The 17,486-nt window shown below is 32.0% G+C and overlaps 1 protein-coding gene across 1 annotated transcript; it reads right to left on the bottom strand.

The window, feature by feature from the left end:
• Positions 1-261: 261 nt before the first annotated feature.
• On the bottom strand, positions 262-2,890 carry CYP94C1 (cytochrome P450, family 94, subfamily C, polypeptide 1). Its single transcript, XM_039038003.2, has 2 exons — positions 1,982-2,890; positions 262-976 (listed from the first exon to the last, which is right to left on the bottom strand). Exons 1-2 carry the CDS (start codon positions 2,863-2,865, stop codon positions 343-345), a joined length of 1,518 nt encoding a protein of 505 aa, XP_038893931.1. The 5' UTR covers positions 2,866-2,890; the 3' UTR covers positions 262-342.
• Positions 2,891-17,486: the final 14,596 nt, after the last annotated feature.

Genomic DNA, 17,486 nt, shown 5'->3' with positions numbered 1-17,486 from the left:
GTAAAAGATATAATAGATATTAATGAATCTTTAATATCGACAGATCCTTCAACTTAGAAATATATTTCGCCAAATATTTTAATCCTTACTTAAGAGTAGAGAAGTACACAAATTTTGTTCATTAAAAAAAATCAACGTTTCTACGATGTGGAATATTATATAATTTGATCGCTACTCTATTTTTCTTCTTTCATGAACAAAGTTCCATCTAGATCTAGATGGACCATTGGATCTAGAAGCCACAAAAATGCTACTACCCCATTTGAAATCATAATAGAAAAGATATGTAACATTAATTAATTTGTACATCACAAAAAGTTCTAATGTCAAACCAATTTTGGTTTAACAAGTGGTTCTTTCTTCAATTTGAACCGGTAACCCACCTCTCCAGCTAGCCGTTAGACCGGGAGCAAACCGAGCAACCCGTTCGGTTCCCGCCAACCGAATCTTAAACTTCCGAATCAATACCACCGCTACACATTTCACGTCCATCACTGCTAGCTCCTTCCCTAAACAAACCCTTAAACCGGCTTGAAAAACCGGGAACTTAAACGGGTTTTCGGGTGCAAAGTAGCCATTCTTTAGCCACCTTTCCGGTTTGAACTCGAGACAATCGGGTCCCCAAATCCGGTCCATTCGACCCATGGCATAAGGGTGGTAAGTTACCCTTGTGCCCTTCTGGACGAATGTACCGTCGGGCAAGATGTCGTCTTCCTCGGCGAACTTCGAGTCGAACTGAACCGGTGGAAAGAGACGCATGTTCTCATAGACCACTGCGTGGAGGTAGTGCATTTCTTTAAGATTGTCAAAACTGGGGATTATATCCCGGTCCGATCCTATGATCCGGTCTGACTCGGAGATAATTTCATTTTCCACTTCCGGGTTTTGGGAAAGTAGCCAGAACAAGCTAGTCAACGCCGATGCCACCGTGTCCCGACCGGCGAGAAGGAAGCTGACGACAATGTCTCTAAGATATCTGTGTGGGAAAAAAATGTTTATTAATAAGAAATGATCCAAAATTATAGATTATTGGTTTATTTAATGGAGAATTATTGACTTGTACAAAATGCGGCTTATTTACATGTGGGATAGTTTTGACCACTTATAGCTTTTTAAAAGCACGTTAGTCTTGCTTTTAAAATAAAGTTAGTCTTTTTGTTATATAGTATGAAAGTACAAAATAGTAACTCTTAAAAAAAAAAAAAAAAATAGGAGTACAAAATAAGTAAAAGTTAGAGAAGTATTTGGTGCATTAGACATTAGCTAATTCATCTCATTCTTTTATGTTTTCCAACCATTATGACAAATTCTTCTTCTTTTTTTTTTTTTAAGTAGTATATTTTTCTAATGGTTAGAGTCCCCAACAAATTCAAAAAAAAAAAAAAAAAAAAAAAAACTTAAGGGTTGTGAGGATAGTGTCTATCTTCTTCCATTCCAAATAATTGTAAGATGAATTTTTACCATGTGACAAATTTTCTTTTTAAAATCAAAATTGAATTGCTTTCTTTTTATTATTATTATGTACCATTGGAAGAATGCATAAATTAGATACAATCGAGACTTTACTTAATGATTGCTCACAAATTAGGTAGATGTAGTCAAATATGCACCAAAATATATTACTCTAAAATTTATGAAATAGAGTGCTTTTTACTTTGCCACTGATTTACGTGGGTAGTTGTTGAAGTTTATTAATAGGGTTTTTTTTCCCTTTAATTAATTAAAAAAAATTAAAATATTGGAAATTGGAATTAAAACTTTGAAAATTAAGTACTAAATATCAAGCAAAAACGTTAAAAAATTGAACAAATGGAGGCAAATTAAAGTTGTAAGTAAACTTTTTTCTTCTAAAACAGTTTTTTTGGAAAAAAAAAAAAAAAGTAACCAACCCAACTAAACACGAGCATTATGTTTGTATGATCCAACCAAATCGGAGAAAAGAAATGAAAAAGGAAAAATTGATTTAAGAATAGAAACATACCGATCATCATTAGTAGAAGCCATGAATCTAGAGAGAAGATCATTCCGATGAGAAAACCCCATCTCCCTCCTTTGCCTTATAACTTCCATCGCTAACCCATCCACCATCTTAATCGCTTCCCTAAGCTTCCTCTCCGATCCAATTATCAAAACCCTCTTAATCTTCCACATAATCGGTGACGCCGCCATCGCTCGTTCCGCCGACAATCTCGACGCCAAATCAAACGCTACCGCAAACTCCGATATCGGCAAACACAACCTCAAACACCCCGGATCCAACCCAAAAGAAAATCTACAAATATTATCAAACGAAAACCTCCTAAACACATCCTGCAAATCCACTTCCCCAACATCCTTCATTACAGGAACCAACCTTGTCTGAATCTGTGTGGTTAAAATCTCGAAAGCGTGGGACCGGAGCGACAAACTCCCGAGTTCTAAGCTAGCCATCTTACGTTGGAAGCGCCATGAATGACCATCGACATTGAAAATACCGTGGCCCAGAAGGTCACCGAGTATGGAAGAGAATGGTTTTCCTTTGGGGTAGTTATGGAAGTTGGATTTGAGGATGTGTTGGACGTTGTCGGGGTTGGCGGTTAGGATGTTGGAGAGGACGTGGAGGTGGATGGTGGCGGTCGGGGAAAGGGAAAGAAGATGAGTGTACCAATCGGATAAATTAGGGAAGGAGAGCGACCAGGAGGAAGAAAGATAGGTGCGGCAAAGACAGCAATTGCAGCATGGGTTAAGGCGGAGGATGTAAAGAGAGAAGGAGAAAATTGAGAAGCCTGCTGTGAAAGAGAAGAATAGAAGGGAGATTATGGTGGGGAGAGAAGAGAGTAATTGGGTGAACTCACCTGGGAAAACCGACATTGTTAATGGAGCCATTGGGTGGTGGATATGGGGGAATCACGCTGACACAGCGGCTTTTATATTGTTTTCAACAAACCCAAGTGTCATGGAAACGTGTGTTTTCCGTTTTCCTTTTTTTTTTTTTTTTTTTTTTTTTGTCTTATAGGAGAAAAATATTTAATTTTTTTCCTCATCTAATTGATTGATGTGAATGAAAAATACCGTATACGTCGTCGAATCATATGTTATTTTCATTACATTTTTGTTTCTGTGGGTTTTTTTTTTTTTTTTCCTCTTCTCTCTCTTCTTGAGTTTAATAACATGTGATGGAGATGGGATTCCAACATGTAAAGTTACGGTTTTTAGTCACATTTAAAAACTTTCTACATAAATGATGTTACATGATAGAAGTGTTAAAAAAAAATTCGATGATCCAAAAAAATCGATCAACCAAATTCAATCCGTGCGATTTAGATTAGGTTATCCACTCATTTGGGTTGGGTTGAGTTCAAATAAATGAAAATTTTATGGGTTGATTATCTCATAAGTTCACTTAATATAACCCAAACCAATCCAAATCAAACCAAACCAAATTTATTATTAACTTTAAAATATATATATTTTTTATTACGTTATTTAATTCCAATATTTTTTGAATAATTTATTCTTCAACAACTTTTAAAAGTAGTTTATTTCCACTTTAGAAAGAAAATTTTCACTATCTAAATTGAAATTTAGTTGTTAATCTTAATTCAATATATGAAAATAATTAAATTAACTTCTTACATATTTACGTTTTGATTATTTTTACAACAAAATTTTAAATAAATGACCTGATTAACCCGAACCAACCTAACCCAAATATTTCATGGTTGCATTGAGTTAGGTTCATTTTTTAATAAGGATTATTTTGGTTGAAAAAATTTACAATCCGAAGGTTGAGTCTAAAAAGTCTTTCAACCCAACCCAACCCAACCCAACCCATGAACACCCCTATTATTATAAGGAGAGAATTTTTACATATCTTTATATTTTTTAATAATTTCGATTTTTTTTCCTTTTATCTCAACTATTTAGCTCGAGGTTATTACATGTAAAATGGTGTATTTTTTTTAATGTAAGAATGTGATCTAGACCATAATATGAGACATCACATAGCAGACACATGTCTGAATCAAGAATCACGTCATTTTTTTTATAATCAAGTATTCGAGTTGAAAAGGTTTTTTTTTATATATATATATATATATATATATTTTTTTTTTTTTGTGTATGGGTCTAATGTAAACTATAGATATGAAAAATCACAATCAAATGTTAGAGATATATTTGAACATAAAATTAAGTCGTTTGCCACGATAGAACCTATAACTATTCGATCAAAGTAGTATATCTTTATGTATGAATGTGATTTAGACCATACATATGAAACATCAATATCTAATAATTGAGATATGTTAACATATTTTGACTTTTAACTTAGATATAGACCATATGTTTGAATGGACAATCACATCTTCTGACTTTTAAAATTATCACAAATTCCTATTTTATCTTCTTTTTTCAAATATAGTTATACTTATTCGAGTTAAACACTATAAAAAATTATTTTATATAATAATTATAAACGTTTGAAACCTTTTTTTTTTTCTATGTACTGAAATAAATTATAAATTTTACCTACATCGCACATGTTATAGACTAGTTTTGTAAAAAAGTATAATTTATTGAAATTGTTATACATAGAAATGGAATATATATCAAATCAATAATTTTTTTAACGAAAACACTATTTTAGTTGTGGTTAAATTACAATTTAACCTCAACATTATAAGGTGTATATGAATTTAATTGTTGGACTTTCAAAAGTGTCTAATAGGTTTGAACTTTTAATTTTGTCCGTAAAAAGTCTCTAAGAAATTCGAACAATTTAAAAATTAATCATTTTGTTAAATATAAATTTTTGAATATTATATTTATGGTATTCAATTTTATGTCTAGTAAATATGTGAATTTATAAACTTCAAAAGCACTTAGAAACTAAAAATTTATAAGTTTAAAAGTTATATAAAGACTTAACAAACATAAATATCAAGGTTAAGAAATTAAAATTTTCAATTAACTAAGGAGATGTTTGGAATGTCCGTAAAAAAAGTGTTTATCAAAAGGAAAATTATTTGAAATGGTAAAACTATTGAAAATATTTACAAAATATAGTAAAATTTTGGAACTATGAATGATAGGCGTTGATAGACACTGATAGACTTCTATCAGTGTCTAATAATGTCACTGATAGACATTGATAGTCAGCAATTATCATTGATAGTTCTAAAACTTTGCTATGTTTTGTAAATATTTTGATTCATTTTTCTATATTTAAAAACAACCTTTATAAAAAAATGTATTTTCTTATATTTTAAAAACTAATTAGAAGTAAAAACATTGACTATATGTTTAGTCACATTTTTTAAAAAAAGTATTTTATACACAAGTTTGCTGATCAATGTTTAACATGTTTTAGTACAACAATTGTAGGGTGGGAGATTGAACCTTTGATCTTTTGGATCATAGTGCATATTTATACAAATGTAAAATTACTATAAAGGATAACTATTATAACTTTTACTACAGTTAAGATTTAAGGTCAGATTATTAAACTTGTAATGAGAGTTACTACAATTGTAATGGGTTCATACGTTCGTGAATCATAATTATAATGGGCCTCAATTACAAAAGGAATAAAATTCATTTGATGATGTTTACTACAAACTGATGCAATTGTAAATGAAAAAAAATCATTTGTGTTGTTTACATCTATATTAAAATGTAATAAAATATAGATGATTACTAAAATATCTTGTTTATATTTCTAATTTATTCAAAAGTAGTAACTAAATAATATGTTATAAGAATTGAAACACCTTTATCTTTTTTTATTTATTTATTAAAGTGTTTATATTTTAAAAATTAACATTAAATTAAAATAAAATAAAATGCATAGCTTTTAAAAATCAGAGTATTTTGTTTTAGAGAATAAAAACACATGATCTTCATATAAATACATTAAAAGAAATAACAATTTTCAAACAAAATCTACGATTATTAGTATCGATATCCAATATATGACAAACGTAAGAAAGAAGAAAGAAACAAAAAAAACCCGTAATCATAACGTAAGAGACTAGAAAAAGATATTTTGTTGTTATCATTATCGTTATCGCTCAGACGAAACAGTAAAATCAATATCTATAATCTTATTAACGGTTGTTTAGGGCATGACTACTGGTATCAATTTTAATTTTAGAACAATAATTGATGGCATGTGATGACAAAATATAAAAAATCTTTAAAATGTTCACACAAAAAAAATATTAACCCCACATAATTTTTACATGATTGAATTGAGCATCCTTAACTCTACAAATCAGACTACAGATTTCGTGAAATCCAATAGTTTATTATACTTATAAAATATTAATAAACAGCAACAAATGTAATTAGACGTACTTTACTCTCTTTTATTAGGACTAATTGATTACATTGACATTGAAGTAAACGCGTCCCTCTCAAAAGTAAATTTTCAAACTCATATTCTTTAAAAATATATATATATATCAGTCTCATATTTTTAAAAGATATTTTTGAACGATGGTCAAAGGAATTTTTTTTTTCAAAATTAAATTATTAATTTTGATAAATTATTTTTTGTAATTGGTTTTTTGGTAGGCCGCTGTTTTGACAGGCGGATTGATGGGACGTAAGGGAGTAAACGCATAACAATAGCGTGCAGAAATAATATGACAATTGGGGAGTTCAATTTCCACCGATTCATTTGCCCATTTACATCACGTGCTTATTTAATTTTATTTTATTTCATATTTTTTTTTATCGTATTAAACTGATCTGATCTGTCACTTTATTAATTATTGATTATTATATTTTCGTGGAGCTTGATGTGCTTTGGGAATTGAAGGTTATCATAATTCTAACTTTTGCTTTACCAAGTCACCGTGAGTATGGATGAGCATTTTAATTTGACTTTTTGTTTAATAATATTTTCACTATTTATGTCATTGGATATTGACGGTGCCATAGTGATTAGAGAGTAGATTTACTATTACTTGTTTTTTTTTTTAAACGAAAAAAATTGACCCACAATTTTAACAAAGGTTCAAGGTTTTGTTTATTAAATTTTGATGGCGGTTAAAGAGTGATAATGGACATATTTTGTTCTTAAAAAAAAAAAATCAAATAACTTTATTTAGCAACAAAAAATAAAGAGAATAAACGCTTAAATTTATGGATCCTATGAAATCAATAACGTAATAAATAAGACTCACTACAAGAAAACACTCATTTTTCAATGCTTAAAATCACTAGAAAATGGTAAAAAATGTGTTGGGAGATCCATCCCGACGACAAAATAGTCGTTGGAAGTTTGGTCACGATATACTCGTCAGGAGAACATCTCCCAATGCGCCAACACATACTGTTGGAAGTTAGTATATCAATCAACACTTGATATACCACGTTGGTAGTTCAGAGACTGATAACTGTCGGGAGTTCAATTCAGAAACTTATTTTTTGAATTGAACTCTCGACGACTGGATGCCCCAACAGTTGGTAAGCGTTAAGAGTTCGACTCAGACAATGAGTTTTTGAATTGAACTCCCGACGGCTATAAGTCGTCGTGATATTTAAGAACTCCCGACGTAAAATATTTAATATTTAATTTTCTTTTTAATTTTCATCTGAAAACCTAAAATTTAGAACATTATTAAGCAAATCAAAGATATTCACATAAGGAACAAAACAAACAAACAAAGTCAATAGTATTTTTTATTACACAAAAGAGAGAAAACTTGGCAAAATGGTTTACAAAAGAAATATGTCTTAACTAATACATAGAAGAAAGAACTCTCAACATCATCTCTAAACATCATCTCCAAACAGCATCTCCTACAATATTTCCATCAACATCTCCAAACAACATCCTACAAAACAAACAAAAACCATAAGGTAAATCCTACAATCCTACAAAACAAAGATAATTCTACAATCCTACAAAACAAAGAAAATCATACAATCCTATAAAACAAAGAAAATCAACACACTTCCAAGGCTACATGTTCTCAACCTTAAACCTCCACAAACACATAAAGACTACAAGTTGTACTCCAAAAGAAAGATACTAATCTCAACCCACCCCACACAACATTCAAACTTCATAAACCTCCATAAACACACAAAAAAAACTCCACAAACACACAAAAACTCCTAAAAACATATTAGAATCCAATTGTTTGGCTGCCATAACTACATGATAACCAACAATTCATTATCATAAAGCTACTAGTAATACATATCTACTTTACTACCATAACTACAGAATAACAACATATTAGTCAATTAGATAATGAAGTAATCATACCTAATTCGATGACCATTCTCTTTGTGATATTATCATATCTTTAATCATTTTTTTTTTTTCATTTCTTCTATTTGTCTTCAACAACATTACACTTTATACTATTTGCTTCAACATTGTGTATTAAATAAGTTGTATGACTTTAAAAAACTCTAGATAAGTTAACTGGCTCTCCATGATATATTCATCCACAGTATGAGGGAGATATTCCATATGTTACTAGATGTTGCTCTACAACATCTAATTTTTTCCACATTGAATTCATACAATTCTTACATGAATATCTTATTCGTCCGGAATCATTAACATGAAACTTCACCACATCTACAAATTGAGATGCTCCTTCTCTATAATCCACCAATAACTTATTTGTAAGTTTGATCCATTCTTTATTCATCCTTAAAAGCAAACATTTTTTGACAAACGTGTAATCCAAAAATAAATTATAGTTTGTATTACTTAGATAATGAATAATACAAAGATCAAATTGAAACAGTTTAGTAGATGGTGGTTTATGAATAAAGAGAATGAGGAATGAAATTTCATCACATCATATTTTCTTTCAAGGTAAAATATAGCCAAGCGTTACTTTCTTTGAGCAAAGTTATGTCCTATAAAAAAATAATAATAAATAAATAAAAAGTTACATTCCTTAGGTTTTAGCAATTCTTCTTACCTACGTATATATCCATCTACACTGAAAATGTTATTTTCATTAATGGCTAATAAATTTCAATTAATGTTTAATTCAATTGATAAAGACCCTTTAGAATTGGAATAATTCCGCTCTCAATCTCTCACTTGTGTACACAAATAAACTATGTCCATACAATCATATTGATTATGTGAAATTTATGGTACTAAACATACATTATGATAGATATGGAATGTAACACCAAGGATAGAAAATATAATATGCTAATAATTAAAGGAAAAGGAGGGAAACAACTTAATTCCTAACCGCATATTTTAGGACACTTGAGACCCAACCCGAGCAAGGAACAACTCTCAAATATTGAGAATGAGAAGGACTGTAAAATTCGATCTTGGAGTGAGATTACTTAAGTGAAGAAATAAAAAATCAACAACTAAAAGCATGAAAAACAACAACAAAATTATGAAAACAAAAGCAAAATTAATTCATAATTGGACTAGTTTAATCATTTTCCCCAAATTTTAAACAAATTACAGCCTACCCAAGTTTGATTCCTTCAATTTAAGAGTGTCTAGTAAAAGTTCAACTCACCAAGAATAGTTTCCAATGGACAAACGACCAATTGCCTTCAAGATTAAAGAATGAACAAACAATGGACGATGGACAACAAACGATAAATGAACGGATGACAGACGGCAAACGAACGAACAAACGACCAACTGCCTTCCATTTGGGTTTTTCATCTATGCTAGTGTTAGAAGAAGGAAGAAAGCAGACTTGAAATTGAGGGTTCAATTTGGGGGTTTTAAAACGAAACTCCTGATGGGCTATCATAACCGTCAAGACTTCCTACCCAACTCTTGACAAATTCTTTAATTCTTCGGGAATTCGGTCCGTCGAGATTGTCTCTCGACAGGTATGGTGAATCGTTGGGAGTGCTTACGAAACTCTCAATTCATGATTGAAAACATCAAAAGTTTGGAATGTCTCTGCTGAACTCCCGACGCCTTCTTTTGACGCGTTGGGAGTTCTTACCAACTACTGACGAGTCACATACAACATCGGGAGTTATTGAGCACTCCCGATGGCATCCTTACGTAGTAGGGAGAATCTCTTCTTTTTTTTTTTGTGTAGTGACTTTAGATAGAATTTTTTAAATTCATGTCAAGGCTGGTCCTTGAAATCTTAAATAGTTCGACGACAATAGATAACAAGAAAACACTAGTGTGGAAGCTCTTGTCTATCCCATGGCTTGACTAACAACGTCTTCTCAACTGCCTCAAATGCTCTTACCGTTCTTAGAAGAAAACATGAAAGAAAATAGTGAATATTAAGAAAATACTTAATAAGGGACCCCTTTGGCAAGGTCAGACATGCACATTTTTGTCATACAAACACATCACACAGATGGGTAAATATACAAGACTCACATACAAAATAGGATAAAATTGCATGTGTATGCACTTATAAAAGATTTATAATCGTACCACACCAACTTCCAGCACTAATACATGCATGAGCATTGCAAAAAAGTATTATGGAACATACATGTTGCTAACAATAATTATCACATCGACACACCATCGGTAGTTAATCCCATCATCATTCATAATCAATGGGTCCTAAAGCCATTGTTAGAAAAGCTCCTACCTTGGATACAAACATCAATAACTAATCCTAAGAAGTCGAGGGAATGAACTTTTCATCTCGCAGTGAAAGTATTGGATACAATAGTGTATTTAATTAGAAATAAACATAAATTAAAAGTGTTAAATGACGGAAAGAACCTATCGCAGGTTCTTACGATCAAATACATTTATAATACCAGTCAGGAGCTTTAACTAACAAGTAGTATAAGTAATAAGACTAAATCGATCTACAGAAAAGCACGAGATATGTTTCGTTAAGCCAATTTTATAGTTAAAGCGGTATGGGGGGGAGGGGAAGGGGTATGGATAGAAATAAAATGCAGAAAATAAAGGATGAAGGGTAAATGTAACTTTAAATTGGAATATCTAGCTTAGGGATAGGTGGTAGCTCAATGCTATTTGATAATTGAATCTTAGAATTAGATATACATTTGATCATCAATCACACATCAATTTGTTGAACTCAACCAACACATTTTCATATCGGACTGGCAACTTGTTGGAAGAGCCGAGCAAACCCTCTAACTATGAATTAAGACTAATGCTCTAATTAAATTAAATACCTTCGTCTGATTGAGTTCGATAGCATTCATATAGCACTCATTTTGCACTAAGGTTAAGGGTTTCATGGTGACGATTAACTAATTAGATGGCTTAATTAATTAACTAATTTTCTCTTTGAATCTTAGTTGAGTATGCATGAAAGATCTATGGATAGGCTATATCTCAAAAATACATTATTCGACCTTGCTACTTGGGAGATTAAAGCGAGACGAAATGCGGGCATAACATTCAAGCCAAGATCTATAGCTAAAGACATGCATCGGTGAGTAGGGGTGTCAATCCAGTCACAAATGCAAGTCAAAATAAACCATACAATATTCTAAATCCAAAAACATCACATGCATTAACAATGAAATTTCAGTTCTCACAAATTTACCTCGGATTTCCTACTTTTAAACTAGAAAACGAACCTTGATGACATGTCAGGATGATGAAGATGGAGTTGGGTGTTGGATGCAGCAAGCAAGAAATGAAAGGATTCACGATCATTAATCACTCTAATTCATTAATTTTAGCATCAAAGTAAGCTTTTTCGTTTCGCCACGATCCGACGTGGATTTCTGATTGAAATGTTAGCAGCCCATATACACCGTCACCTCTTTTGCGACCGGTAAAGATATTTGGGAAACCATAAGTCATCTTGATTCTTAGATGATTCTCCACCTTTCTATCAATTGCAACATGAAGAACATGCCTTAGCTTATGGGTAAAATCAAGAAAGAAGTGTGCTATCCTATTTATTACTGAAGGCTTAGGCTTCTATGGGACCAGCTGAACATGAGGGACTCCTTTCAAACATAGGGGCACCGATCGATTCGAATTCTAAAGGCTCAAAGGAAGTACACAATTCATCTCATTTGAAGCTAAGAACTTTTCATCTTTTGTAGGAAAATATCCTTCTCAAGTCTTGGGAAATTGAAGTGACTCATCCACATAAGCACAAAAATTTTTCCCGCATGTGCCAAGGGTAAGCCATGCGAAAGAAGAAAGATATGCGGCTAAGGAAGGACTTGCGATGCCTTGAGGATTTAGTATGACATAAGTGATATGTTGATAAGAGAGCTATAGGCTGATAAATGGCTAAAGCCGTGCGGTCAAGCAGACATGCGACCAAGTTAAGTGTGTATGTGTTTATGAAGTATAACTTGGAGGACAAGTCGGAAGTACCAGCTCGTTCGGACATGTGGCGAACTAGGGCAGTCGGAGATCTCATGCAATTGAGGTGGACGGACGAGGAGGCATGCAAGGAGGGACTTGTACGTTGGCTAAGGAAAAGGAAGACACTTCAATATTGTTGTGGCAAGGAGTTGCATTGGCAATAGGAAGAGAGGACAACTAGTCATGAAACCAAGCTAATAATAATAATAATGACAACAATAATATAAACATGAAATTTTAAATTTTATCTTAAAAATTTTAATTATTTTAAATGATAAAACTGTTGAAAATATTTTAAAATATAGCAAAACAACACTATTTATTTGTATTAGTGTCTATTACTAATAGACAATAAATTTTACTATATTTATAAATAAATTTATTCATTTTCTTTTATTTAAAAACAATTTGAGAATCTTGTGATATGTCTTTTAAACATTATTTTTTTTCTAAGCTCTATATTTGCAGTGGAGACTGCATGTTATATTTTAAACAATGTTCCCTCAAAGAGTGTTTCTGAAACGCCTTTTGAGTTATGGAGAGGCCGTAAAGGTAGTTTCTGCCACTTCAAGATTTAGGGATATCCAGCTGTTGGGATTGGTGTCTTAATTCTCCCATTGGTCTCGTAGTTTGTAAACTTTTTGTACACATTGTTATTAATAAAATAAGTGTTATTTTATTTGCATTTACTCATATTCAATAAACTAAGATATGTGATCATTTTTTGTAAACTTAAGCATGTATGTGAGATATACAAGTGGATCATGCCTTAAGTAATAACCTAAATAGTCTGTAGTATAAGGATAAATGAGGGATGCCTTATCCTGGTGACACTAGGGATACGACCCACTTTGTAGATGTTTACAAGTGTTGTAAAGTACTACAAATTGTCTGATTCTGACTATTCATGTGGAGACATGCGGGGGTGTCCTATACAACAAAGAGTTTGTATAAGACCGGACCATGAGATGATTAGTCTCTTTATATAGCATCGTTGTTAATTGAGACTTACATTTCACTAAAATGACCAAAAGAGAGTTTCAGAAATACCTTTGAAGAACACCTTCGATCTTCAAATTTAACTCTAATCTCCTCACAACTAGTCATGAACCATCACAAGATCTTCCTACTATTCCCTAGGACCTTAGATTGAGTTGTAGGACTCAAAATAAACCGAATTTAAGGAGGAATTTTAGAGGAGAAGCTAGTTTTTGCAGAAACTTGAACATTTCTACAATCTCTTTTCTCAGCAAAAACTAGTTTGCATGAATCAATCTTCAGCTCAACCTTATGAGTTTTGTGCAAGACTTTCATGCATTCAGATTGCCTAACGATGAGACAACTCCTACTTCATTGAATTAGTGGATTTGGGATGGAAAAGTGAGTTGTTTTTCAAAGTGGAAAAATCCCACATTAGTGGGTTTTTCCAAAACTCAAATTTTCTTTTAAAATTGAAATTTATTTCAAAATTAAAACCAATTTCAGTTTTAATTCTTTTAATTAAACTAAGATTTTATTAATTTTACAAAATTAATTCAATAATTAATTTTCTAATAAAATTAATAATTTACTAAACAATTTAATTAATTTAATATCAAACATTAAATTAATTAAACACCAATTCCAGTACCATGAATCCCTATTCATGAAATTCATATTTAAATCATATTTAAATATTATCTAATTCTCCAATTTCGTTTAATTCGATAAGTAAATACGTAATTATATTGCATATAATTACTAATTCCCTTAATTCGAATTTGAATGTTTCAAATTCACTCATCACGCTATTATAAGGTTTATTCTGTTTGTGAGCTATCAGGGGGGCCTAATGGACCTACAAATCATAGATTCCAACGATCTGAGATTAATCGGTTAAACTCTTTAACCTAATTAACTACCATCCGTTAACTACCGGGTCACTCCATTAAAGTCTAGTAGTTGTATTCTCCTCATTGTAGATATATTGTGTCCACTCGATATAACTATAATTAGTAAGTTAATCCTTCACAGTTGTTTGTAATAACGGTTGGGTCAATTATTGTTTTACCCCCGAGATTACCTCTTGTGCCTTAAGTCCTACTGATCTTCTAATGAATAATTAGTTTGAGATCCCATCATCAAATTGAGTCCATCCTGGGCCAATGAGAGGGTGGGACCCCTTATTTAAGACCCAAAGTCAGCATTTAAGGGAATAACCTCTCTACTATTCCTAAAAGCAGGTAAGAGTGAATTTCATCTTGCACCCCATGTCCCCAGCTATCTACCCGGTCTTACCCCTGAAATGGGAGGCTTATTGAGCCGGTATTGTTCAACCAACTATCACCCATGTGAATCTAAGGATAATCTCGAATAAATAGGAGTTCATAGTTACCTCAGAATTAAGGTTAAGTTACCTAGGTCATCGTTTTGAAATAGTCAGTCTTAAACAGTAAGCAACGTTATAAAGTAAGACTGACCTATTTCTTGGTCCGATCTTATACAAATTCATTATATAGGATACCCCCACTCCTCATGTCTCCACATGAATGAATTGGGATCACTTCATTTGTAGCACTTTACAACGATTGTAACAACTACAAAGTTGGCCGCATCCGATAGTGTCCACAGAATAAGGTACCTAACCTTATCTGTGTATGATAGACCATTTTGACTACCTATTCGAACTTGATGTACTTTTATGTCTCTACATAAAGTTCAAGTATTCATGTATTAGCCATGGATCTTTAGTTTATTGGATTTATTTCTAAAACGAAATGAGCAATTCATATATTCAATAACTACTTTATTGAATCAAACTTCAATAACATCTTTATTGATTAACGAAATAAGTTTATTGTTTATAAACCACGAGTTTTAGGACATAAAACCCAACAGCGGACATATCCAAGATGAGGTTACAATCCAAAATTATATTAAAGACTAAAAGCTAAAAAGATAGAAGAAGAATAGGAAAAGAAGTTGTCTCCATCTTCTCTATAGTTTTTTTTTTTTCATGAAAAACCCAAGAAAGTGAAAGGAAGTATAAATAGAAATCGAGGCAACACTACATCTTCAAGGACTAAATGAACAGTGAACTGCAGCACCATGTGCATGTGCTGGCAAATATCAAAATTGCATAGTGGTGCCATAAGGCAACACTGCAACACTATGTGTTATGCCTTGTGCGCTGCGTGTGTTTAGCCAATCCCTTACGTATGTGTGTGCTTAGCCAATCCTACCTTGGTGATTATAAGTCTGTAAAGGTTTTATTCAACCTTTAGCTCATTTTCTCCCCACTTTTGCTCGTAGGCTAAAGAGTTAAGTTTCTTAAACTCAAGGTGCCAATGAAACACTTTAAGAAACCAAGCTTTTATTATTTTCTCTCTCTCATTTCATTTTTTTTATTATACGATGCACAAAAGTTCCTTATCTAGGCATGCTACCTTCATTTTGGCTTGTCCACACAAGTTATATGAAAGACATCCAAGTACGAGGAATATATCCTTAAAGGTGTTGAAGCATATTCACTTCTAGAAGTATATTCATGTAGTGGAAACTATGGGTGTCGTAACAACCCATGATTATTAATACCTTAGGAAGGAGGAGTAATCCCTTTTCTTTCATTCTACTTTACAACAAACTTGCCTTTACAACTTTATTTTATTTTACAATAGGCTTTTACTTTACAACAAGAATTTGGTAAAAACCTAAGCATGTATTACTAAATGGAGCTTTGAATACCTTAATAGCTATCATCTAGGCCTTCTGGGGTAACAAGAAGCATATGGGCCAAATAGCACAATCCTAAGCCTTCAAAATCATACATAAGATGACTATATGCTCAAATATATAAGAGAATCGAGATATTTTTTTTTTTTAAATTGGCCTAAATCATGCATAAATTTTTATGATTATCTAAAACAAATCACATAATAGTATAGTATAGATCCTTTAGAATCTTTCTTGAACATGATCCACCTATATATCAATCACATACTTTTCAAGATTAGATATGATGACCTTGGATTTTAACTATAATGGAAATCTAATATTGCATATAAAATAACTAAATTAAATAATTATTAAATGATTCATTAAAAATGAGGTTATAGGGCATAAATCCTGTTAGGAGTCACTCGCATAAAACCTTTTTATCCTAGATGATAGTTGCCTACTCTATGTGATCCTTAAACAACTCTCGATCTTGAAGTCAAAAGAAATCACTCCAAATTAGTCCAACACCACAAACAAAAAGATTTCACTAATTAAGAAACTATTCTAACACATTTTAATCAAGTCTAAAATAGTTCAAGACATGCTAAAACAAACAGAACCTTAATCGATTACTTCAAAATTTACCTAAAGTTAACAATAGAGTCTATCCAAGAATTTAGAATATCATTTGAACACTTAAATCCAATACAAAAAGGACCTTGATGTTATGAATTGTGTTATAAGGCCTCATAATTAATTTAATTATTAAATATATAATATTAAATTATCCATTAACGATAAAAAAAATCCAAGGTTATTGCATGTAGTCTTGAACAGTTTTTAACAAATATAGGTGGATCATGTTGAAGAAATAACCTAAAGAGTCTTTAGTATATGGATTGAAGGAAATCGATCACGAAGATTTCCATGAGCAGTGAAAAAGATCATTCTAAATTAAAATCATGTATGAACATTATAATTACAGTCGTGAATAGAAGCATGCGGTTATACAATCAATACAAAAATTATAGCATGAAAAAATAAATGAACAAGGAGAAATGCTACGAACATTTGTAGACTCGTTTTCACGCTCCTTTATCACGAACGCTCAAACATAGCAACCTCAAACGCTCGAACAACACGACCGCTACATAGCACGAATACCGCACACTTGTTCTCAGCGATCGCCTCGGTCACGAACACCCCCAACAGCACGAACGGCCTCCACAGAACCTCGACAGCGTCGAGTTGAGTATGATGATGCGTTATTTTATGAGGTGAAAATATGGAATGAAATGCGGTGATGGAATTGCGTTGAGCAATAGGTTTTCTCAGTGGAATCTAAGTATAAACCCCATTGTGTTTCTTGGTAAGTCCAGGGTCGAACTTAAGGACTTGGAAAAATGGTATGTGGTGATAATTCTCAAGAAAACTTTGTGGTAACCAAATAAATCAATAGTTGTTTGGTTGTTGTTTGTGGTAATAAAATAAATAAATGCGGCGAATT

This window comes from Benincasa hispida, chromosome 8 (genome assembly GCF_027475165.1).
Source record: "Benincasa hispida cultivar pf3 chromosome 8, pf3_genome.v1.1, whole genome shotgun sequence".
NCBI classification, from domain to species: Eukaryota; Viridiplantae; Streptophyta; class Magnoliopsida; order Cucurbitales; family Cucurbitaceae; genus Benincasa; species Benincasa hispida.
The sequence above is the reverse complement of the archived record's forward strand: the minus strand, read 5'-3'. Positions and strand labels throughout refer to the sequence as shown.

What these genes read in the sequence shown, in the direction of transcription:
- CYP94C1 (XM_039038003.2), bottom strand. Translation starts at nt 2,865, where the DNA reads ATGGCTCCATTAACAATGTCGGTTTTCCCAGGTGAGTTCACCCAATTA. An exon ending in GCTTCTACTAATGATGATCG is followed by an intron (nt 977 to 1,981) that starts GTATGTTTCTAT and finishes TTTCCCACACAG; the next exon opens with ATATCTTAGAGACATTGTCG.